The sequence below is a fragment of the Odocoileus virginianus genome, chromosome 6 (genome assembly GCF_023699985.2).
Source record: "Odocoileus virginianus isolate 20LAN1187 ecotype Illinois chromosome 6, Ovbor_1.2, whole genome shotgun sequence".
Taxonomy (NCBI): domain Eukaryota; kingdom Metazoa; phylum Chordata; class Mammalia; order Artiodactyla; family Cervidae; genus Odocoileus; species Odocoileus virginianus.
The window spans coordinates 50,051,837-50,077,994 of record NC_069679.1 but is presented as its reverse complement, the minus strand read 5'-3'; the positions used below and the strand labels follow the sequence as shown (position 1 = coordinate 50,077,994).

Below are 26,158 nucleotides of genomic sequence, written 5' to 3'. Positions count from 1 at the left end.
ATCTCAGCCTCAAGGGCCAGATTTGACAAGCATAGAGACTAATATTCTAGGAAGTCTTGTATTTGCTCAAAGTGCAGGAGGTCTGGGGAATCAGTCAGGTTGTTTTTGTTGTCGAGCCTGCAGAGCAGAGCATCTCAAACTTTGATGTGCGTCTGAATCACTGAAGATTTTATTGAAAGACAGATTCCAACTCAGTGTGCCAGGCGAGTGGCTCGAGAGTCTGTGCTTCACATAAGCTCCCAAGTGATGCTGGTGCACTGGTCCACGGACAGTGCTTTGAGCTGCAGGGCTGCAGAAGCTCCTGCTTAAATTTCTGCCCCATGGCAGTCAAATCAAGGAAACTTAACATAAAGATTACACATAAAACCCACTGAAAATGACCAAATGCTCACTATCAAAGAAAAGAATAAAGTGGCTGTTGTGTGCTCCAGAGCTTTGCCTATGCTCGGGGAGTTGTTTGCTTATCTTTTTAAAATGTTACCAGCCACATAATTCAGTTCAGCTTTAGGGCACCGCAGAATATACTGCATAGTCCAGGCGATATCAATGGAGCAAAACACATATTGTCTTCCCCTGCTCCTATGAGGTATTCTAATTCAGTCTAAATCCAGTATAGGGAGCAGCCAGTAACCCAGGTGAAAGTCAGCTTTCAGCACCAGTGCTGGGGTTTCATGCAGAAGTTGGCTCAGCCAAAGTTCCCACTAGGGGGCGACAAATACACCAACCTAGGCCTCCGAGGGGTGTGCTCTGTGGTGGGAAAACCTCAGGATTGTGGGCAGTTAGTAGGCCTATCCGTCTAATATGGGGTGTGTGTCTCATACAGGAGCAGAGTATGCCCACCATGGGTTACCATGGGCCCAGGATCCAGCACCACCTTACCCACCAGGCCTGCCCTGCTCTTCATAAAGAGTGTACAGAAACACAGAGGGTAGCTTCTGTAGCTGGAGAAGCCAAAAGGTGTCTCAGACAAGCGTTTCCCTGATGCCTCAGATGCCTAACATCTGATCCTATGCATGCTGGGGGAGAGCAGACACACAGATCCTCCCTGAATCACTTCTGGAATCCATTCCAACTGCAGTCTGGCCGAGGCATGTGCTAAATCAACCTTCCTTTTCTGAGTCTGAGAGCTAGGAGTGTGCTGGGAAGCAGCTGACCCTGGATTAAACATTCACCCTGAAGATGGATATCCTATGAAACGGAAACCAAAAGCTGGAGCACTTTGTAACCTCTGTATCAGCCAAACGCTGCCCTGACAGTGAGCCGCCTTCCACGGGTACAGCTGTAGGTTTTCAATCTCAAGGGTGTAACAAGATCTGTGGCATGGTGGTCATGGGTGGCCGTGCCTCTGGTTTCTGGTCAAGGGCTGCTGCTTCAGCAGAAATACGCATCAAAGAAGCACTTGGGTAGAGTAACCAGCTCTCAATGGGAGAAGGGATGATGCCACAGAAGCAGACAGGCATCCTTAGGCATGCATGACAGGTGGGAGACAGTGGCGATGAACAGGCAGCTACCCCTAGCACCACAGGTCATCTGCTACGGGCTCCCTTCTCTTTTTCCACACCCTGCCTCCTCCCCACACCTGATCCTTGATGGCCTCCAGAAGCCCAGGGCCTGAACCAAAGCCCCCAAATGACTATCTCTTTAGGAAGGCTAGGAATAGCTGTCACCCCGTTTCCAGTCCCCCACATAGCAAGCAAAGTAAGGGATGCTTGCCAGCTTGGCCACAGGAATAGAAAGCCTGGTGAGGAGAATTTAACAAGCCTGTACTCAGGGTTATAACTTTACTCGTGGTCTCTAAGTTGTCCCCAGTTTAGGAGAAAAAGATTTTTTAACATTAAAATGTCAACCTATGTGGTGTAATACATGCTCTAAGGAGCAATAAGCCTTTCTAACATGAACAAGAACTCTGTTAGAGGCTCTGAGTTTAAGTATGAAATAAGAAAATTACTCTAGCTATCCTAGGGCCCATGGTATATTTAATAACCGGCAACGTCCCTTTTACTAAAATGTAAAAGAACACTATCTTCCCCAGATGTCGGAAAAATATGAAGTGCGGTGAGGAATGCGCAGAATCACAGTACATACACATGGTGAGGGGAGGTAATTTGAAAATGAAAAAAGTACCATTTGCACGCATGCCAACATTCTTCGTATAAAATCGAATTTGCTGTTCTTGCCATTTGGAATTCTCTCATGCATTTGAAGTATTTGCATTAACTGTGTTTTCACTGGGGAGGAGCATAGGCTCCGCTTGGAAGAGAACACTGATTTTGAGATTCAACTCAAGATGACTGCCCACCACTCGTGCTCACTTTCAAGCTTTGTAAAACAATAGCTATCCATTGGACACACCTAGGACCTCAAGGCTTTTTCATATCAGCTGGGAAATCTAATACACTCTGTGTTGAGGGAGGGGGCGGAGAGGGCTGGGGAATGGACATCCTGCTTTGCCCACTGGGAGTAGTTAGGGAATTTTTTTTTTTTTCTGGCAATGAAATGTCTATTGATCCACAGGGTGCCCTTCACTATAGCTAGAGTTTGCTGAATTTCTGAAATTCCAATGTTGTAAAATTGCCTCATTTCTGGATGTGATACAGGGCAACATCTCTTACCTTCACAAACCAACAACTTGTCGTTATAGAAGAAGCCCACTGGACATTCACACCGGAAGCTGCCGACCATGTTGATACACACACCGTTTTCACAGACCCCTGGGATCTCCCGACACTCGTCGATATCTGGAAACAGAGCAGGCACATGTGAGTGATGGCCTGGCATGTGGTCCCTGGGCAGGGTAAACTGGAATTGAAAGTTGGCTGCTTCTAACTAGTCCTGTGTAAGGTCTAAGGCCAAAGAAGAGACAGCGCATGTGTGTGTGTGTGTGTGTGTGCTGGCACGTACATGCATGTGCTGGGGTGGTGATGGAAGTGGAGGAAGTCAATGAAGAGGAAACTGAGATCACTGAACCGCTTGTCAGACACTCCTGTGTCTATCTCATTGATCATCTATCTTTCTGGTTTTGTTACAAAACATTAGCTCTGTCTAGGTGGGAGATTTTGCACCCACTGGGCCCTGTGCACCAGTGGAGCAGTATGAAAGTGACTGCCAAGAGTAAGTGGTCTCTCTACCCCAAGTGTGTGGTGGTGGCTGGTGGGAATGGGAGCAGAGAGCTGCTGAGGAACAGAAGACGATCCCATGGTCAGAGCCAACTCTGATCTTCCAAATTTCAGCTCAACGCCCTGCTCCTCCTTCGTGTGGCATTGGGAAGGAAGTCAAGGAAGTAAGTCAGGTCTGAGGATGTAAGCTGGGCCCAGGCTGACCATGGAGGAAGGACAGTCACAACAGACTGTGGCTTCCCTAGGCCCGGGGCCGGGGCTGGCTGCTGCACCAGGGTGTCACCGGCCCCTGGTATGCTGTCTGACATTTGATTAAGAACCAATACCTGGAAGTGGGGTTGATGAGGATTAAAGGACGGAAGTAGGAGTGAGAGCACAGCCAGGACCCAGGCTGCTAAAGCAACTGGCGAGGGAGCTGTGTGGGCAAGTCGGGTCTCCTCACCAGCCTGGCGGGCCCACTCTCTGCCTGACCTGCTCTGAACTCTCAGCCATTCAGTGTCCTCTAGGATAATAACAGTCACAGTGGCAGCAATGGTATAGTGCCTCACTTGCTATACACATGGTGTATTTCTCAAGTGTTTAACCTGGATATAGTTACCGAATCATCACAGCCCCTCTGTGAGATGGTCTCTAGGCACTCTGACCATCCTCATTGGTGCAAGTGCTGAGGACAGGTCGGAGGCTGGAACTCACCAAAGACCGTACAGCCACCAGGAAGTAGATTTGATACCAGGAATCCGCTAACAGGCTACCCCTCCTCCCTTATGCTTTTCCACAGTCAAACAATCTTCACAAAACCATTACTGAAGGACTTGTTATCACAGAGGGCCCCTCTACCAGTCCTGTGCAGAGTTTCACAAAACAGTTCAGAAGCCAGGAGGGGATGCAAAGTTTTGGTCTTTCCAATCCATTAAGTTTCTGGTGCTGTTGTTGAGATATTTTTCTTTACATGTCAGAGTCAGGAGCCTCTGCCAGGTACTTTGTTTCCCCAAGTTGTAGATGGCCACTGACTTTCGTGGAACCCACAAGAGCTGCTGCGCTTTCAGAAGAATCACACCCTAAAGCCAATCTGCTTTGAAGGAGAAAGTTCACAGGCCACAGATTTATGTTAGACCTTTTTCTAAAGGGCTTGATTTTGTTTGAAGACAAATTGATTTCTTCAATGAAAAAAAAAAGCTTAGAATATCAAATGGTATATTTCCATTTTGAATATAAGTAATTATGCTTTAGATTTTGCACACATTTGTCATGTATGTTGTTAAAAAGTGAGGCAAAGAAATATCACAACTATGTATCATCAGTAAGAAGCAAAAAAAAAAAATTTCAAAAAAAAAATTTCAGACATTCTTGAACTATGTACGGGTTAAAACATGAAGTGTTATGTTCACATTCATTTGTTTTAAATATAAGTGATGTATTATCAAGTTTAACAATAACAGGCTGGGTCAAATTTCTAGCCATTGTTAGGCACAACACAGCAAAAGCACATATTAAAAATTATATTTTCTTTTCCTGTCTGGATTCCATTTGAACTTCAACTTGGAAAAGTTTATATTTAAAGACAAGATTAATAAACTTGCTATAGTTTTAACCCCACACGAATGAGTTCTATATGCCAACAATCTTCAGACCTTTCAGAAGGAGAGTAGAAAGCTTAAATAAAACAAAGTTCCTCAGTCATCTAAATATTTTGTCATGCTGGAATTTGCTAACAATAAGTATACTGCTAACTATCACATTTCCAGTTTTCAAGAGCTAGAGGCAAAGCAAGCTGTGAGTCAGGACTGGGTTCTGATCCCAGTTCTGTTATTAATTAGCCAAGTGACCTCGGCTGAGTCCCCTTCCCTGTCTGGGCCTCTGTCCCCTCAACTGTAAGGCAAGGCGTTTGGCCTAGAGCATGCCTGAGGCCTCTCCAGCTTTATTAGTGGATGCTGTTAATGCTGTTTTGAGTCTTTGCCTGCTGCCAACATTGGAGGGTAGGCCTTGCTGGGGTACACGCCTGGTCCGTCCATGGAGAACCACTACTATTACAGACCACTTATCTTCGGATCAGAGTCTAGGGAGACAAAAAGATCTGTTTTGGGAAGGGGAAAAGCAAAGCAGCTGGGGCCAGGTGTTTCATGCCAATGTCATTTAGCAGGTTTTCCTTCCAAACCATGAAGTTTCTTTGGATGTTGACTAGGCTGCGGAGCCATATGGATTTGGCACAGAGAGAGCCAGGCTGATTGCTGGACCAGACCCTTGTTTTCTTAAACAAGGTCACTGGAAAGGCTGATGTGGATTTCAGTTTACTTATTAGCAATAAGGTGGAACAGACCAAGTGGTGATGTTTGCTACTAGACACAATTGCTCAGAATTCAGAGGGGCATCTGAGGATCCATATAAATCACACTGGGGAAAAACTCGGAGAATGCAATGGCTTTCCGTCTATTTTTATGTTATTTGGTTTTAAACCACAAAGGCCTTGCTTCTACTGGCTGAACGCTGTGCAGTATTTCTGACTCTCACATAAGCATCTCGAGCACTGCAGTGGTCTCTGCTCCAGTTACCAGACAGGGCCTCAGATTGGAAAGACTTCTATATTTCACATCTAAAAATCCCAAAGCAGATGACCTGAGAAGATTCCCTGTGAGATAAAACTGATCTACCAAACGGGCTTTATGTGAACAACCCACACATAAGGATTGGTATGAACAGTCATATTAAACTCTTGTCTTAGTCAGACGGAAGGATTGGGAATTATAGTCAAATCAAACGTCAACTGGCTTTACTCCCAGAATCTCTCTTTTTGTTGATGCCTAGGGTTGGTTTAACGAAGCTTGATTGTGATTTTGTGAAAAGCTTTCCAGTCCCCTTAATCATGACCAACAAATGCTGCTGCCAATTAGGTGGAGCTACACAGGGTGTCTGCACAGTTTGTTTCAAACTAAGAATCAGAGTTTCAATAAAGGTAAATGGCACTGTCTAATGCTTTTTCCTTCTAAGAAACAAAAAAAGCAAATCTGAGAAAATAACAGTGTGTACTTCCTTTTCTTAACACAAAGGCAGAGACAAAAAGTTGCAACAATGGCATTGTAACTTACCGACAGGTAAACCAGTATAAATGTCGATGACAAAGCCTGGCCGTTGACTTCCACAGAGTGTAGCAAATTCATCTGCAGTGATTGAACAAAGGTAGGGTGAGTGGGGTGGGAACAGGATAGGTGAAGAGCAATAATGAGCTGAACAAAATTACTTTGAAGACATTCTTAAAAGATATTTACCTGTATTTGGAAGAATTTAAAATAAATTGACCTTTGTAAAAAAAAAATTTGAGAATTTCTACAGATGGTGTAACCTTGTCCCTAAGAAAAATGATGAAGGAAAAGTGACCTCATGTTGACGTAATAAAGAGGGTGAAGCAGAGGTCTCTATATCAAATGCACTCCTTTGTATGAGCTTGCCTGGGGGAATTTGGGTTTCTATGGGGATGTTGTTCAGCTCTGAAACCTGGGACTGGTCTGAGTGCCTCTTTCTACTCTGTATTAAGGAATCTAGGATTTAACAAATGTGTACAAAAGCCATTTCCTTGGCAGACTGGGGGTAACAATAGCAAATGTAGCTAAGTTCTTGATTTCAGGTCTGTTAATGACTCATTCATGTCAAACAACTACCTTAACCTCATTACTTTAATTTTTGGAGCCGGATTATTATTTTTGCTGCGGTTCTTTTATTTGCTCCCTCTCCCCTCCCCCACCCTTTATCTTTCTCCCCGACATGAATTTTCATCAAACTTGTGAATTAAGGATGCATTAAATGTCATCTGTGGTTCCTTTAACTCTGAGATTCTGTAATTCCTGATCATGAATATAACTGATATAGCATGGCATCAATTTAAGCTCAAGATGGCCACTCCCTTATGGGTAAACTTACTGAAAACTAGTAAAAGGTTTCTGGAAGTATTTTAAACAAAACGTAACACATTCTTTTCCTAGTGCTTTCTTTCCTTAATCTATGAGTGTTCACTTCCAACCACTGTCACGCCAGCTCCACTGACCATCCAAACTTCAGGGCCTCCTAAAATGTGTGCAGACTGCATAGCTAATGAAAAGCCATGATTGGATTTGGCCAATATTCCACATGAAGATGAAATCTTGCATTTAATATTAACAGTATGCAGATACCTAGAACTCAGACAGATATTTCTGAAAGTAAACGACAGTTGTTATCAGAGCTCTCCATAGTGGTCTGCAAGGGAACGTACAATGGTCCATCAAGGTAAAAAATAAAAATACTAGGATATCTATCTTTGTAAAATCCAATTTAAAAACTAATTTTGTGTACATTTTATAATAAAACAGTTTCTGAAAATAATAAATACATTTCTTAATATAATCAAAAACAAATATACAGAGACACATGTACAAATACTTTTACTTGTAAATAGACACACATCAAGTGTGGGTAACTGCCAGGTTTTTTAATGATAGCTGTGTATAAATAATCTTGGGAAAGATTGAAGGCAGGAGGAGATGGGGACAACAGAGGACGAGAGGGTTGAATGGCATCACCAGTTCAAATGGACACGAGTTTGAGCAAGCTCTGGGAGATGGTGAAGGACAGGGAAGCCTGGCATGTGAAGTCCATGGGGTCTCAAAGAGTCAGACATGACTGAGTGACTGAACAACAATAACAATGTATGATAAAAGATTTGAAGGCTAACGGTCAGGATCAGGGGTCAGCAAATATTTTCTTAAAGGGCTAAAAAGTAAATATTTTAGGTTTTGCAAGCTGTGCAGTCTTTGTTAAAATTACTCAAATATTTCATGAAAGCAACCATAGATAATATGTAAATAAATTAGTGGGGCCATATTCTCGTAGAATTTTATTTACTATAATTTGAAGTTCATAAAATTTTCAGATGTCAAAATTACTTTTAGCTTGTGGGCCAAACAGAAAATAGGAGGCAGGCTGGATTTGACCCACCGGCTCTTGTTTGCCAAACCCAGGTCTAACAACATCTTGCAGAGTGGAGACAACTTGTAATTCTAAGTGATGGCTATTACATTATTTCTGGAGGAAACAGTGGATGAGATGGTACATTTTACTAAAAAAGAATCTTCTGTTTTTTTGCATTGTCAGTTAGCACCAGACAACAGATTGGGTATTTTACATATCACTGTGGGGAATGGAGTAGATACCACACAATTCTCAGACCAGTACTGGGCATGGTAGTTCGTTCACTCTAAATCATAAAGATGATGGCCCAGTGGCTAAGACTCAGCACTCCCAATGTAGGGGGCCTGGGTTTGATTCCTGGTCAGGGAACTAGATACCATATGCCACAACTAAGACTTGGCACAGGCAAATTAATTAATTAGTTAATTTTTAAAAATCATAAAGATGATCTAGGTCATTAGTAAATGACACCATCATGATATATATCATCTCCCATATAAGAACACTGCACCAAAGTTTTTGCTTCATTTACTCTTAGAATATGAATTAGACTCTCTTCTTTTTCAAATAGATAACATTATAGAGATTTTTCTGTATGAGGATATAAGAAGAAATTTCTCTGTATCAAGGAGCTGTGCTTTTCTTTGTTTAATTTGGCTGTGCTAGGTCTTAGGTGCAGTACACAGGATCTTCCATCTTTGTTGGGCATCCAGGATCTTTATTTAAAGGATGCACTCTTAGTTGTGGCATGTGGGATCTATTAATAGGCCCCTGGCCAGGGATGGAACCTGGGCCCCCCTGCATTAGGAGTGCAGAGTCTTAGCCACCGGACCACCAGGGAAGTCCCTGAGTCGTGCTTTTCTTTAGTTCTGAGTTTGCTCTGCGGTCATTGAGACTGTTAGACTCGATCATATCTCTCTTTATATGAGCTGCTCGAAGGTTTAGAGCCCAAGCTATTGCTCATCACTGGCGAGTGTGCAGGATTTCCCAGCTTGGATCTTGCGTATTAATTATCCTTGCTTTGAGTTTCTTACCCATGCTTGCCATTTGCATTAGGCCTTCTTATTTTACATATGCATCTTTGTGGGCCATCTTGAATTCTTTTTGGAACAAGATTAGTTATGAATAAGTAAAATTGATGGTAATAAGTAAATAAACAATATAGGAATATGGTTTACTTATTTGTCAAACTGCTTTGCCCACTGTTTCCAGACTTGAAGTTATATGGCGAACTCCTTAATAATAACAACTTCTATATTTTTGTGATATGCTGAGTCTACAGGCTGGTAAATGAACTTGTGTAATAAATTGGAAAATATATTTTATGACTCAATTTTCAGCTGAAAGGACCAGATCATCTGAATTTCAACATTTGCCTTTGTGAACTAATCTTTTTTATGAAGATGGACGATGCACCCTTTTTCTCCCCTGGCTGAGATTCCTTTCTCCAACAATTCACGGGGAAGGTACCATGCCATCTTTCTGGTAATGGCGAAACTAAAACCCACCTGTGCTTGGGATGGGGCATTGTTCACAGGGCTTGTTCCAGGCCCGGCCAATGTTGTAGGAACAACAGCACATCTTCTTGGTCATGTTGAACAACAGTTCTCCATCGCAGGTCTGGTTGTCAGCATAATAGTTCCTGTAGCACAGACTCCTCCTCATATCTAGAGGAGAGGAGGAGGCCAGGGACTGGTGATGCTGTGCGGAAATCCTGACAGGGAGATTCTAACAGGGATGCTCAAGGAAGGAGTCTCTTTTGAACTATATTGTAACTTGACTTCGATAAGAGCAGGAAAAGCTGGCTCTCAACCTCCCATCTACCTCTTCTGGCACAAGGAAAAGGACTTTAAGAAATATCAGGTTGGCCCAAAAGTTTGTTCGGGTTTTTCTAAAACATCTTACTAAAGAACCAAATGAACTTTTGGGCCAACCTAATATATTCCCTGGTGTTCTGTGCCACAGAACTGAGTCATTATGTAGCTGTGGCCTTAATAAACTTTACATGACTCTCCACCCAGTCTCCTAGTAACAATTCTCCACTGCTCTTGGCAGTGATTTTCTCATTTCCGACTCATGATGTTTTAATACTGTAGGTCAGTGCTGTAAATATCATTGTATAAAGATACACCCAGAGTCAAACAAAAGAAGTACTATTAAACCTTTGTTTGGGATTTTCCAACATTACATTTTAAAGAAAACTCCCAACCACCCACAAGAGGTGCTGAGAAAAAGCCAAAATTATGGTTTACAGAGGAGGAGGCAAAGGGTGGCAGCACTCGCTCTGATGAGTAACATAACACTGAAGATGAATTGCTGGGCTTGGAGGCTCTTTTTCTCTTTGCAGATGAGGACCGAACATGCTTTATAAAGAAAAGCTGGGACTTACCCATGCAATTATTCCCCCCATTCACTTGCATGTAGTCTGGAGGGCAGATACAGGTGTAGTTGCCAACAGTGTTGTAACATGTCCCTGGACCACAGATTCCGGGAGTTTCACATTCATTCACATCTATAATCCAAAAAGAAAGTGGTATGTGAATACAGAAATTTCACTTTTTGGAATGATCTGGGACTTGGGGGTCAATATACATGTTGATAGTGGAAGAGAGCATCCACAGGGCACTTTGCAATCTGGATAAGAAATACGGATGTTTCATTCATCAATGTCCTTAGCCTGTGCTGACGTGTGCATTTTCAGGAAAAGACTTTTAGAAAAGTCTTCTGATGTGAGTTCTTAATAAATGAGTCTAAAACATCCTCAAACACATGCAGTGATGGAAATGTGGAAAAATGATAATTCTCAAATGTCTTTCAGAAAGACAACTATGGCCTTCATATGTTCACAAAATCTCAAGAAGGATTTGATATAACCTGAAGCCATCAGACACTGGCTTCATGAATCTGCAGTGGTAAGGCAGCACAGAAGATAAGCCTACAGAAGTGGTATATCATGCGTCCTTCCTCATTTTCAAACACAGGTGTTGATTCTAATTATGTTAACTCTATGGGTCTTAAGCTGTGCTGTATACATTGTGATGTTTGACTACTACTCAACAAGGTTGTCACTGCTGAGGTCACCTACTAAGCCTTTTGGAGAACCAGAGGACTATTTCTCCTCCAGGACACAAGAAGTTCTCTTCCCTCATCAGCATGTAACTTCTATATACAGATGAAAACCATTTCCCCACACCAGTCAGTGGTCCACATGCTCTGAAAGTTAACAGCAGTCAATAATCTCCATCTTTTCAGTAACACAGGATGAACAGGCGTCATCACTTACACAATACAACCAAAGGAGCTGCCTTGGAAGAGAAGCTCATTCAAATGCTGAATACAAATGATGAGTGGTAAAGGACAAGACAAGGAGCCCAGAATCGCCCAGAATACAGAAGCCACTGAAATGAGACCTGGGCTACTCCAAAAAAAATGGCTTTTCTGAAGAGAATGGAAAATTCACTGTAGGCATAAATGGGACTATGGCTCAAGATAACAAAAACACCAATTTTGACATGAAAAGAGGGAGATTTAGGGTATGCTGAACATGATATTACATCACTAATATGAGTGCAAGCTGCCACATCTGTGGCATAGTTACCTGGCCATGCTGGCATTTAGACATTTTGCTAGATTCTCAGTTTTCTTGGGGCCTAACTGTACGCTGGTTTCTGAGGTCTGTTCTCAATATCTGAAAGAACTTATCATTCTAAAACGGCCATTTACCATCACACACTCGGGTATCTTCATTCAGGTAGTAGCCCGTTGGACAGCGGCACTGGAAGCTGCCAAAGGTGTTGATGCATTTCCCGCCTTGGCACAAACCTGGGAGCTCCTGGCACTCATCAATATCTATCAAGATGAAAAGGGCAGCATGTCTTTAGCGTTGTAAATCAACTCAGGGAAGTTTCAAAGGGGCACGCTTTAAGTTAAAGGAAAGAGAACTACCTTCCAATATAACGGTGATAGGGTTGGGTCGAAAACCTTCTCCTCCAGGACAAAGAATTTTGTACTCAGCTACAGAAACAAACAAACAAACAAAAATCAGATTGAGGTCTCTGAAATCTAAAATTTCTAGAAACAGTATCCTCAAGAGAAATACAGACATAGCTACCTGAAAATATTTATTTACAGGAATTTTTGGCCGTTACCCCACCCAACTGAAGCAAGTTAACACCTTTGTATATACTTGTCCTTTCTAATAGTTTTTTCTGCATGTGTCGAGCATAAGGCTACTGTCCTCAGTCTGTGAACCTTCTACCTACTCTCTGGTCTTATGTTTTTATGAACTATTTTATCCTTTATCTCCACTGTTCTTTCTTTTAAAGATTTTTCTTTCCATTTTTATTTTATAACAAACTCCTCCATTTTTATGTTTTGTTCAGTTTTACTTCCTGGGAATCAGAGCTTCCCTTAAATACTGCTCACCAGCTTATCTCCAAAACCTTTTCCAAACAGAACCTTAGGAAAAGCTGTTCTTTCTTGGTTCCCACCCTCTCCTCTCCTCTCAATGACTAGAGGGCTTTCTTGCCTCTTCATTTCTGCTGATGGCAACATTGATTCCCCTGGTTTCCCAAACCAGCTTTTTACAGGGTCCTTTGATTTCCTCTAGTAATTTTGTCATCCAGGTATTTCACTCAAAAACATTTCTTTCAGCATCACATACCAGTGTGATCCATACAGGAACATACGGATAAGAATGACCCTCATCTGCTATAGCATTCTCATAAGCATCTATACGAATCAGTTCTTTCATAATCATCATGGTCTTTCCAAATCTGATAATCCCCCTTGTGGTTTTCTGAAATTATATGTATATATGTTTAAATGTATATATGCATAGATCTCAGTTCTAGCTCTGATCCAGTTTGAGGTAGGGTGGACTTCTAATGCTTGGCTTATCATTCTTACTCAGTAGAACTGACTCCTACCACCACACACACCTAAACATCTTGGTTTGATTCTTTCAGCATCAACGAAATTATTAATAACTATCCTCCTCTTTTATTTTTCTCTCCTCCTCTGTCTGTGATTGTCCATTCTTTTTAAGTCTCCTCTTTCATGTCACTCCCTTCCTTCAAGCCCCAATTAAAAAATGCACCAAGTTATCACCACACACTGCAAATCAGAACTGACTTCTGTTTCTGAAGAAAGGAGAGAAAGGGATGCCTGCCAAGCATTCGTTTCTGTGCTGAGTGCTTTAGAGGAATGACTTCATTTAATCCTATGAGGCATCTTATGAATGAAGAAAGAGGCTTGCTTACTCCGAAGTTACATGCATGGCAAGTGACAGAGTGCTAACTGGAACCAGGAACACTCTTTCTTCCACTCATGGCACTGACTCTGCTCTTCTTTCTTCTCTTATTGAGGTCTACATTGAATAACAGCTTTCATGTTTAGGTAGTATTTTGCTAAACTGTATGCTCCCGGAAAGCAGGAACTGGCAATTAGATTAGAATTATCCATCCAATTATCCATAAATTATCACCTTTGCACACACAAAGTATATCTTCTAGGTACTCAACAAATTCCCTTAGAGAAACTGAGTAAGTGACCCTTCAACAAGGGAAGAATCAATACCTATCTCAATATACCTGATAAGCAGCAGCCACTCAGCACATTTTGCCCTGGAAGCTATATCTGACTCTGAGTCATAATGCAGCATCCACTTAGAAAAATGCAAAGCTGTTTGTTTTTCAAAGACTATTTATGTCCTTAAAACACATTCTAAACCTTTCTTTTAAGTTTACCATAAGACTGGAACAATCTTCCATTTCATATTTGCGTAACTAATGGCTTCTTTTTCACCCAGGGAAACTCCACTCTGTCCTAGAGCTTCTAAGACCAGCCAATAGATGACAAGAGGAGAGATCAATGTGTCCAAATATGGCATAAGTAACCTAGTCTGGAAAACCTTCTTTAAAATAATGCCATCTTCTTTACACTCAGACAGAAATGAGATGTTACCTGCCCCACCTCACCTTTGAGTGCAAGCCAACTGGGGAGGCATTCTGACTCCCACATTGGGAGTGGGATTCCTCAGCAGGGCTAAAATGAATGATCTCCACCCCTCAACCCCCACTCCCTCCACCAACTGAAGAATACAGACCCGTAGCAGCTCCCTCTCTCGGTGGCGTCTATCCTCTGGAGTTAGACAGGAGATCTGGGCTGAGCTGGACTAATAATAACGAATAGGAGGATGTCCACTTACATGTATTCACAGGCGGGCACAGCTCACAAGGAGTGCCCCAGGCTTTACCCAGAGAACAGCAGCAGGAAGCCTTGGAAACACCAACTCCAATTTCATTGCTGCAGGCTGTATCTCCATTGTCTCCCCGAGGACGGATATCCAAATAGCAGTTTCCAGAGCGGGTATCTATTTACCACATGCAAACAAAAGAAGTGTCAGGCAAATTCTTTCTACGTCAGGGTTGAAAATTCAAACCGACTTCTGAAACTGTTTAAAAACCATAATTTAAACTAAAAAGTGCCGCAACACAGACACTGGGAATTGACCTAGAGAAAAGGACCTGAAAATACAAACCAGATTCAGGAAATGTTTACATTTCGTTGTATTATTTTATTACTTTTTTTCAGAATTTGAGAATGCAATGTTCCATGTTGCCTTAGAAATAACCAACAGTGTGTTTCTCTCAAAAGTGTTTAAGATCTTACCGACACAGCCAACTCGAGTTGGATTCAGCTCAAAATCAGGTGGACAGTCACAGGTATAGCTGCCTGGAGTGTTGACACAGTTCCCACTGATGCACGTGGTTGGATCCAGGCATTCATTAACGTCTAGAACCGAACAGCAAGGGGCAGAGTTACTACCTGAGCCAATGTGGGGCAGGCATCACTGTAAAACAGTAGCACTAAAATCTCGGGCTCCCAACTCGAATTTTTAAAGAGTTTCCAGTTATAATTGCCCCTAGAAATCTAGTCTTCCACTTCTGAAACAAAATCCCTCAGGAAGGAAATATGTCATAGTCTTTGGTCTCTTTCCCCTGGAACACATTTAGCATTCAAATTTGTCATCAGGAGAAAATATAACTTTGGAACGAGGAAAAATATTCCAGTGAAGGTAACTGAAAACAAAACACTACTGTGACCTCAGGTCAACCAAAAATTCAGACACAGGTTTTAAGAAAATATATTTAATATGTGCAGCTTGTTATTTTATCAAATGAGAGCAAGATGTCTCAGGGAAGCGGCGGGAGCAGGCGACTTCTGCTGCTTTCCTGCTGGGCGGACTGGCCTCGCTGTAGCTGAGCGCAAGCGCAGACAGCATGCTTGAAGCTTAGCATGTTCCTTCAGGCCTACTAAGAGTCTCTTTCCCATTACTGATGCTGGGTTGAATATTTCCCTTTCAGTTTCGATTCCAAAAACGGAATTCCAGATATTTAGGAAAGGGGTTTTGGCAAATGCCATCCCTGTGTAATCCTTTTGTCTATTTTGAACACTTGTGAAATATTCAAAACCAGACAAGCTGGTTCAGAGAGAGATGGGGGACTGAGGATGATATTTCTGCTCCTCCTGCTCAGATCTGGTAACCCTTCTGGAGGTTCCGTTGTGGAAAATGCTTTCGCTCAAATCTCATGGGATCTTAGAGCGAGCAGGGCAGACAAAGAGCAATCAGGGTGGGGAGGAGGGAATGATGCTGGTGGTGATGTGAGACACAGAGGAGAAGGCATGGCAGTGGAGAGGTGACTTGCTGCAGAATGCTAGAGACTGACTTGGTGTCATAATAGTTTTTAGGAAAACCAAGAGAAGAAGGGGTGCCTGGAGAAGAATACTGTGATCCAGAGCAATTTCAGGGAGGTTGTGATGGTGGTCATAATTGGAGAACCACTGGGTCATGGCTTGTTTAGGTAGCTGGAAAAACTGGGGGTTTCTTGAAATCCTGATCCTATACAGGATGGAATCTGTTTCCTTAGTATCGTTGAATGGAAGGAGGATGGAGACCTGAAAATGGCTCCCAAAGTTTTAACTCAGTGTCGAAGTGAACCAAGGGACAGTTGTCTACAGAGTGCCTACTACAGCTTTTCTAGCTTCTTCCTTACATTCCTGGAGGGTTTTTTGCTCCACAAGAAAATGATCTACACACTAGAAATGGGTGGCTGATTGTTACGGACCATGTTCTCTGGTAATGCTCTGGAGTGTCTCAGCAGAGAAGTTCAAGATGAAATCCATGATCCCAGGGCACAGCCTGCAAAAGGAAACTCTCCAAAAAGAAAAGCAACTACAGGAACATGCCTCTGTAGCCACAAACTTGTATCTAAGGCTACTGACTGCACCTTCAGCTCTCCTTAACTTTTCCCTCTGCATCCTCACATCTAACCAGTGCCAGGTCTGAAGAAATTTATTCTGTGGTTCTTATTGCTTGTCCCTGCTTTTCTTTTGCAATTCCATGAAAAACCTTGTGTGGTTCCCGCAAGACACCAGCAGCTGGGTCCCCTGGGACGCCTGAGAGCAGATCTCCGTGCGAATGGAAGCCTTACCTGTGCAGTTCCCACCACTTCTGTCCAGTTCATAGCCGATCTCACATTCACAGCGGAACAGGCCAGGGAGGTTGTGGCAAGTTCCAAAAACACAGATGTTCGGAAGAGAGCACTCATCGATGTCTTGGGGAGCAATGGAAAGGGGGAGCAATTAAACTATTGTTCTTGCCAAAGAAACTACCTAATGTAATAAGGCAAATGATTTTATTATTAAGAAAATAAAAACTATCTGACATCAATCTAGGTCCTTCTCCTATAAGCTTTCAGATGATCTGTCATCTGTTAGGAAGTCTCCTAGGTGAGAACTTCCCTTTTCTTAGCCCCTACTACATGCCAAGCAGGGGGCTAGGCATTTCACATATATGTTAGATCATTTATGGTGTTTTATGTGGGTCCATATCACTTTTGTAAAGGAAGGACCAAATGAGCCCACTTGAGACTAAATTCTTTGGTTATTCTCATCTATATATTCTTGTTTTTGTTGTGAGTTAAAATTTTAAGAACCCCAAAGTCTTTGCGGTAACTTTTATCATCAGTTTATATAGTCCTCCGTGTCCCTAGTACTATGGTGTGTGCTTGCAACTATTGATGGAGATCTAAAAACTGCAGATGCATTTTCCAGGCTTCTCCCTGCCTCACGTTAACATTCTGCTTGTGCACACAGGCACATTTTCAGCCTTGAGACTGGCTTTTAATAGCCATGATCATTCTGCCCGTGATGATTTATATTAAGAACAAACTAACAAACAAAACCTTCCCTTATAGCATTAAGGGAAGCAAAACTTTCACTGTGCCTATTTCTGTTCCCAGAGGTGGCACAGTACCTGTTTTCCTTGGATGTTTGCATTAACAAAAGTAAACAAGGCATTAGGCACATGAGCAAAAGCATAATTAGTTTCTTCCCTCAGAGGAATTTTTTATCAAACTCTGCCTACTACATATAAACTGTGTGAAGAACACCCAATGGTTTCATAACAAAGAAAAGCATTTACATAGAACTATATGAGGGAATCAGGATACATGTCATAGCTAAAGATTAATTTTTGAGTTAATGTCCTACTAATAGGCAACAACTATTAGTTGAGACATTAATCAGGGTCTTGTTTAAACTTCTACTGTCAATCGTTATCATGTGTTTATTTCTACTGAAATCTTTTCAGTTTACTGTGGTCACTAATTCTTCTCAGTGAGGGATGATAATGTGTTCAGATTTGACAAGCGTGGGTAAAGAGAAGAATCTTGTGTTTCCTAGTGGGATTCATCCTTAGCCAACAGGTTCTCAGGACTCTTCCTGTCTGACCAGCACTTCTCAGAAAGACAGCCTTATGCTGAGAGATGTTGTGACACATGGTATTATCCCTAGGGACCCCTTACTGAATGGATTTGCAAAAGACTGTTCCATGGTATATGTATTAGATATTTAGAGACCATCTGAGACACACCCAGAACATTATTCTATAGACAAGATCGTTCACTCTGCTGGTATTTTAAAACCTTTATTTCTAGAAACCAAACCATAGCAGAGATTAAAACCTGTGTTCCTATATTTAAAAAGAATTCTTCACTATTAGGGCACCAGCACTTTGAGCTCTTTCCCCCAGCAATGGGGATGAATATGTTGCATTGAGTTGGTTATCCTCATTCTCCCTATGACTAAATGGGTATGCTCTTGCAAACCACCTGGCCAAAGTTGGATGTGAAGCTTAGGGCCAAGAGTCTGAGATTTTTCTCTGCACAAAGAGAAATGGTCTGGCTGGACACCCAATCTCTATACAACATTCACAATGTGAACCAACACGTTAGATGGGAAGCCAAAACACACCTTGGTGTAAAAAAAAAAAAAACAACCCCAGACAAATAAAAACCACCAGGAACGTTTAAATAACCTAATCTCATCCAGCCCTGCAAAGCCCACGGCAGCATCCTCAATCAGTTACCTTCACAAGCCTTCCCATCAGCACTGGGTACAAAGCCCATGTCACATTCACAGCGGTATCCTCCTGGGGCATTAAGGCACTGGCCGTTGCCACACAGATTTAGATTCTCAGAGCACTCATCAAGATCTACAGCCAGAAAGAAACACAAGTTACTCTTCTTAGGAGCTTTCTGATTGCTCAGGTCTGAGAACTTTTATACTTGTGAACTTCCAGAAGGTACGAGTGTCATCATCATTTCTACTTGAAACATTGAAACTCACTTTTCTCTTTTGAATGCCAATATTAAATATATAGTGAACATGGGGTTCAGAGACAGAATACTGAATGCTAAGTTATCTCTAATGATGTAAAGTGGGTAATAAGTTAAAGGGATCATTCACATTCAGGCTTCTGCAAGCAGGATAATCAACATGAGGATATATCCATGGCAGGAAAGAACATGTCATGGTTTGTGCCTGATTCTCAAAATCCAGGCTCAGATCAGATTGGCAGCAAAAGACCTAGAATAGCAACTATTGAAGAGACCAAAAAATCCTATCTACTTAATATCTTCTGAGGTTTGCTAATAATTATAGTCATTAAACATCAAACACACAAACCATACATGCCTGGTACATGAAACTTGGAGTATTTTCTAAAAGGCGATGCGAGGTTTGTGATGACAAAACTTTACTGGGTTAAGCAAAAAGAATTTCAAATATGATGAAACTTTTAGTGAGTTAAAACAAAATCCAGGCAAATCACTTACTGGGCCTCAGCCTTTTTTATGTTTAAATGACTTCTCGTGAGCAGAGCACTCAGGGTAACTTAATGCTCCAGGTCATATAAGCAGCTGTGCTACCTAATGGCCAACGAGAAATACTCCTCAGTATCTTATTTAATGCCAGTGCCCTGATTTTAAAAAGTGCTGTCTGGATACATATGGTCATGGTAAGTGTATCACCTCTTTATACAATGCTTCTAATCATATATATTTAAATATATGTGACAGTTCACATTAATTCTATGATGATGCATTAGCACTGAGAAGATGTCATTAATATGTTATAAAACTGGAAGTGAATGAATTCCTTTCAAAGCAGTTATGAAATTCTTACTTATATCAATATGGAATGATCACAATGATGGCTAGAGGGAAAAAAAATATATGCTGATGATCTGCTCCAGAACATCTAATTTCTTTTCCTCACAGAGGTTCCTGCATCAAGTTCACTCTTGGGTTTAGTACTGAAAACAAGTCAGCAGTGAGACACAGGCACAAAAATATCAAGGCTAAGGTTTACAAAAGGTAGCGTGACTTGTTTTAAACTCATGACATCATTACATACAGTGACACATGTACCAACTATCTAATGATACATATCAATGCATCTTTGTAAATATATATTTAGTTTCTGAGAGCTCCCTGATTGATTCAGCTACAAATTTCCATTCCACAGGAATGTCATTTCAAATAACTATTTTCTGTTCCAAATAACTATTTTCTGTTCCAAATTGTCTATAAATGACCCAGCCTTCAAAAAACAAAGGATGGTCTGCCTTAAGGACACAGAACACCTTGCTTTCTGACTGCGCTTTACATAGCTGTTTCCGACAGGAGCATACCTGTGCAAGTGAAGCCGTCGCCCGTGTACCCCTCCTTGCAGAGGCAGCGGTAGGAACCCATGGTGTTCTTGCAGTCTGCGTGCTGGCTGCACATGTGGGTCCCATTGGAGCATTCGTCCAGGTCTTAAGGGAAGAGGTGACACGTCATTAGGAACAGAAACTATGACATTTAAAATCAGTAATACACATGCTGAATTTTTCTTTACTGGAGTGAGAGTTTCATATTTATAACCCATGCAATTCATAAGAAGCAATTTCTTTTTATTTCCAACCCACCAGTGCACTTAATGCCATCTCCGATCCACCCGGGGCTACAGCTACATTTGAAGCTTCCTGCTGTGTTGGTGCACACAGCGTGTCTGTCGCAGTTGTGTGCTCCAATCTCACATTCATTGATGTCTGGGAAAATAACCAGTGGGTTAAAGAGAAAAAAAGTTTAGCACAGATGCTACATAACTCAGCAATATTCAAAAGTTGACTTGCTTTTACACTTCTGACAGTGAAACAGAGATCGATTCAGCACTGACGTTCATACTTTACTTAAAATGAATGATTTTAAATTTCAAGATACAAAGAACAATATGATGCTACTTCTTATTGTTATCTTTAACTGTTTTCCATTATTTTAATGTAAGTGTCCAGTTACTGTAAAACAAAATGAAACCTCCTTCCAGTTGAATATCTTAAAAAAAAAGAGTGAGCTGCCTAACATTTTATTAATGCTCATGGTCATATGTTTCTATTCCCAATATTTTCACTAAATTAACTATAGAGAAATGATGCACATTGCTTTCGTATCTTACATAGACAAAGGAATACAATATTGGCATGTTAGAAAACATTTTCAATCCTATTCTATAAACTAAATATATTTTATTTTAAAAATGTAAAACATTGTACTATTTAATCACACTTTATTTCTATAAATGTTTCACTTTAGGTATTGCTAATTCAAGTATTTATAGAGAATATTCCTTAAGGCAGTGTATGAACCATCTTTTTTGAGTCCTAGCACTTTGGGACCCAAGTCTTCTTGAATATTTCTTGTAAAACTCAAATCAATTCAAAAGAGATTTTTCAGTAGAACAAGAACCAGTCTAAGGTCACATTGTTAAAAGACTAAATTCTCAAAAATTTTCCATTCTTCAAAATTCCATTTCCAAGTGTAGTCAAGATAGATTTTATAATATAGAAGTGTTATAGAAAAGAATAAAGCATAAAGTGAAATATTTTTTGCTTCCTGTGATATTGTGATTTATAAGAAGAAATACATATTAGGTCTTTGTCCTGTTTCCGGCACAGAACTCCTAAAACCCTTGGAATTTCCTATGTGCTAAGAGTGATAAAGGTGTCTTTTGTTATGTTAATGAGGTGACTTTTGGAAAGCACTTCAGGATGGGGGCTGGTTGCCAAGAGAACCAATCTCTGATTCAGTTCAGTTCAGTCACTCCGTCATGTCTGACTCTTTGAGACCCCATGGACTGCAGCATGCCAGGCTTCCCTGTCCATCACCAACTGCTAGAGCTTACTCAAACTCATGTCCATTGAGTCGGTGATGCCATCCAACCATCTCATCCTCTATCATCCGCTTCTCCTCCTGCCTTCAATCTTTCCCAGCATCAGGGTCTTTTCCAATGAGTCAACTCTTCGAATCAGGTGGCCAAAGTATTGGAGTTTCAGCTTCAGCATCAGTCCTTCCAATGAATACTCAGAGTTTCCTTTAGGATTGACTGATTTGATCTTGCTGTCCAAGGGACTCTCAAGAGTCTTCTCCAACACCACGGTTCGAAAACATCAATTCTTGGCACTCTTTATGGTCTTCTTTATGGTCCTTCTTTATGGTTCAGCTCTGCATGAACAGTCTGAAAAGCCTACTCCCGAGTTACACACTTTAATGTGCTGTGCCCATGCTCAGTCATGTCCGACTCTTTGCAACCCCATGGACTGTAGCCTGCCATGGTCCTCTGTCCATGGAATTTTCCAGGCAGGAATACTGCAGTGGGTTGCCATTTTCTACTCTAGGGGATCTTCCCCACTCAAGGACTGAACCTGCATCTCCTGCATTGGCTGGCGAATTCTTTACCGCTAGCGCCATCTGGGAAACCCCTATACACTTTTATAGTAAATTGATAGATCAAATGAATAAACTGGTTTCCTGAGTTAATCAAACCTAAGAAAGGAGTAATACGAACTTCTGATTTATAGCCGATTGGTCAGAAGCTCACGTAACAAACAACCTAGACTTGTAATTGGCATCTGAAGTGGTCATAACTGTATGGGACTGATCCCTTAACCTTTGGAATCTGACACTATCTCCAGGTAGATGGTGGTCAGAACTTGAGTTGAAAAGTAAGACAAAGAGTTGGTGATCATAAATGGTACTGGTACCAGAATCTTATTTCCCCAAATTAATCCATTATATAATAAAAGACATTATAACCTCATAATCAACTTTTTCATTAACTAAGAACAGAGCTCCTAGGTATGGATGGGTACTATGACTCTATATGGAAATCAACATTTAATACAAAACTTACATCAAGAAGGCGAATCTTGGCATATGAAATGTTGCAAGAATTTTCAGCGATCACTTGAATAGTGTCATGAAAAAAACCAGGCAAGCAACTAATGTTTACCCTTTTGTTTACTTAAGAAGCCCAATTAAATGGTTTGAAAGTGTTTGGAAGCATGCTATTTGCCAAATACTCCATCTGCAGTTCTGAAATGGTCCTTAGATCATTTGGCTTCTTTATAGCTTCTAGAGCAAACACAAAATACGATAATGCCATTTTTTCCTACAAAAATACTTTGCAGTATCACTAATAAGTGAAATGAAAACATGCCTGGAAGAATGTCCTTATAGCGACATGTATTGTATAGGTGAATTTTAAAGTAACCTTGGCAGCCACATGAACCTACTGAGTTATTAAGGCAGGCCAAGGGAGGCACATACCAGGCAGCTTTAAACTTGTGACTGGGAGCTTTAACCAACTGACTAATTGAGCATGGCACATTCCAAGGAAATGAGGAGGAGGGCCAGCCGAGGGATAATAGTGGTAAATAAGCAGGGAATTCAAGAAAAGAAGCCTGAACTCCAGGCTCCCAGGCAGGGCCACGGACACTTCCTTCTTCCTCAGATAATCACTCCCTGCAGTGTCCTGCCTTAATGGCCCTCCTTTACGTGTCCTGATCTCTGAGGTAGGCAGAAACAATGAATTTCCATTGCCTAAGAGTTGAAACCTCCAGATGTTAAAGAATCAAGGAATTTTCTAAGTGCGAAGAACTTAGGATATGACTTTCCTAATCCCCAATTTCTCAGAGGAGGAAACAGAGGTCCCTAAAGGCATGAAAACTTGCCAGGGACCCAAGGTCAGTGAGAAGAGCCTGAAGCACCTGGGACTCAGTTTCCCACACCCTGTCTGATGCTGTCTTCAGCCATGGCTGCCTAACATCAAGCTGGTTTCTTCAGTCACATCAGGACTTTGTTCTAAGTCCTGATGAGAAGTCTGCTTTCAGATATCTTGGTTGAGTATTAATAGACTTACAGAAATATTCACTCATCTTTTCTACTAAGTACAATTTTCAGAGATGATCCATAGCCTGTTAATATAGTAATCTTGTTATCTTTTCCTTCTCAATTTTCTAATGACCAAAGATAATCTTTTCATGTGGGTTTTTTACCTTCCATATTTACTTTCTATTAAGAAAATAACTATTTTTTTTTAAAAAGGAGGGTCTCCCTTTTTTTTTTTTTTACCATTAACAATATACAAACATAAATTTCTAATGCAAGAAAATATTTGCAGTTTCACAATGCAATGTTTTGGGAGCAAAAAGAAGTTATGTTTGCAAGAGGAGGCCTTGTATTGTGGGCTTTGGAATAGAAGGAGAGAGAGTAACTCAGAAGCCCATATTCAGTTTTCTATTTTGTGAATCTTTGCATAAGTCATTATCTCAATAGCTTATACTACCGGTATACAACAAATGAATTAAAAAGACTTGGTCATAAAGTCTAAAGGCATTGCTGAATAAAAGTTTTCTGCATGTGTGTGTGTATGTGCATGTACACACCAACTATTATTCATTAATTGCTTCCATGGCAGACCTGGGCCTAAGACTGTACATCACTGTAAAAGCAAACAGAAGGGGAAACTGAGCCATAAGGGAAAGAAGCAAGCAAAAACACCGTATTCAAACACCCTACTCTTCAATAATGTGAAGGAAACAAAGTACACGCTTGCCAAGAACATCTCTTTCTGCACAAATGTTCTCTTTCCCCCACAAGTTCGCTCCAGACAGAAAATTCCTTTTTAAGATTAAGCACAAGCCAAGAAAAGCAAAGAAATTCAAATTTAGGGCTGACACTGCAACCTCCTTCACCCCACCAAAGCTCCCTCACAGAGACGCCAAGGGCCCACTGCCGTGGCTCTAGTGAAGAGCAAGGGTGTGGTCTGGGCAGACCCCATGCCCAGATTCTGGGTAGGTTCCACTTGAATCTGACACTTGAGAAAGAGCTTGTGCTCTGAGCTGCTCTGGCCTCCTTGGACAGCCAGGTCGGGAGAGGCTGTGTCACCCACTCAAATGCTTGCCTGCCTGCCATGCAGGGGTCAGTCTCTGGGCATCGAGTCCAGCAGGGCTGGCACCCCGTGGAATCTCTGTGGGGAGGCAATGAGGAAGAGGACCTTAGAGTGAATGGAGAGGCCAATCGTGAAGGCTACTTGGGTTTTTCAATTTGGACCCAAATTTGAGCCAAGACTATTTAACTGAACACCCACGGAGTTTTCACAGGCTAACAGCCAGGGCAGGACAATTAGCAGTGATAAGGAGCTGGAAGGAAATGAGGGCAAATTTTCACTGAGGGCTGGTGGTTTTGAAGTATATGATTCTCTTTCATGGACTACACCCACAGCAACATGTCTCCTATGAAAAGCAGAAAGACTGAAATGGAATTGTCCAGCAATCCCACTATTAAAGTTTTTTTTTTAATTGGAGTATAGTTGAATTACAATATTGTATTAGGTTCAGGTGGACAGCGAAGTGAATCAGTTACACATACACATAAATCCACTCCTTTTTTTTAAGACTGTTTTCTCCTATGGGCCATTACAGAATATTGAATTACCCATGCTATTTTAACTGAAAACAATCCTGATTTTAATCGTATGTCTGTAAAGCAGCTATACTCCAATAAATAAAATAACTGATATTCCAAAAAATTGTATGCCTTACTCACTGACTGACTGAGGAAGCACCTGATAGGAGGTGGTTCTAACAGATTAGCATGAGAAAGCTAGGAGCCACCAAGGATGGCACCTAGCAGAAACCCAGTGTTCCTTCTTCCAGACCGTTGTCTGATCACAACTGTGTAGAATGAGAAGCAGAAGAGTCAGAATGAGAATCAGAACACACATTCCTTGTATGTGTGGACCACAGGAAAACCTGTAATCCAGCCCCCATCAGCCAAGGATAGAAGAGCCATGTTCTAGGTTACAAGAAAACGTCTCTTCTCCTTTCATTAAATCGAACGTTCCCCTCAGCCTTATCCACAATTTGAACAAAGCTTAAGGAGCAAGAAGAAACCCTTAACATCTGTGTGGGCTAGGAATGTAAGTCAGTGGGTGGATTCTGAACACTGCTAAAGTGATTGGGGGGAAAAACATGTTTATTTGTTAAAATGGAAACAATCAGTAATGACAGGGGAGCTGAAATATTTAGACAAAGCTGTAATGGAACCCAGAGGACATTTTTTAAGTTCTCATGAAACAAAATTCCTCTCTATGAAATAGCATACATATTTTTATGACTCCTTTACAAGGTACTCATTTAAAATATACATATACATATTATATATGTACAGAAATATAAGTAGATATATTTCTTTTATCTATCATCAAAATATATTTCCAGGTTTGTTCTTCATTGTGATTTGTTGCGAGGTTTCTTATCCCATTAGGCAAGATATATATCTCTATTTACATTAGTTGCCTGGGACATTATAAACACTTGTCTTTAAAGTACTATCACCAAGGTAACCTGATGGTATTCTAAGCTGTAAGTGACACTAATT

At 41.2% G+C, this 26,158-nt stretch overlaps 1 protein-coding gene across 2 annotated transcripts in view; it reads right to left on the bottom strand.

The window, feature by feature from the left end:
- The window catches only part of FBN1 (fibrillin 1), a 257,163-nt gene that overhangs the window by 53,687 nt on the left and 177,318 nt on the right, over nt 1–26,158 (bottom strand). For both annotated transcript variants that reach the window (XM_020888719.2, XM_070469329.1), the window contains 12 exons: nt 20,368–20,490; nt 20,092–20,214; nt 18,487–18,612; nt 16,550–16,672; nt 14,727–14,849; nt 14,263–14,427; nt 12,000–12,068; nt 11,778–11,903; nt 10,444–10,566; nt 9,563–9,721; nt 6,200–6,271; nt 2,613–2,738 (listed from right to left, as the gene is read on the bottom strand). In XM_020888719.2, coding sequence (XP_020744378.1) covers nt 2,613–2,738; nt 6,200–6,271; nt 9,563–9,721; nt 10,444–10,566; nt 11,778–11,903; nt 12,000–12,068; nt 14,263–14,427; nt 14,727–14,849; nt 16,550–16,672; nt 18,487–18,612; nt 20,092–20,214; nt 20,368–20,490 — 1,458 coding nt within the window. The remainder of the gene's footprint in view (nt 1–2,612; nt 2,739–6,199; nt 6,272–9,562; nt 9,722–10,443; nt 10,567–11,777; nt 11,904–11,999; nt 12,069–14,262; nt 14,428–14,726; nt 14,850–16,549; nt 16,673–18,486; nt 18,613–20,091; nt 20,215–20,367; nt 20,491–26,158) is intronic.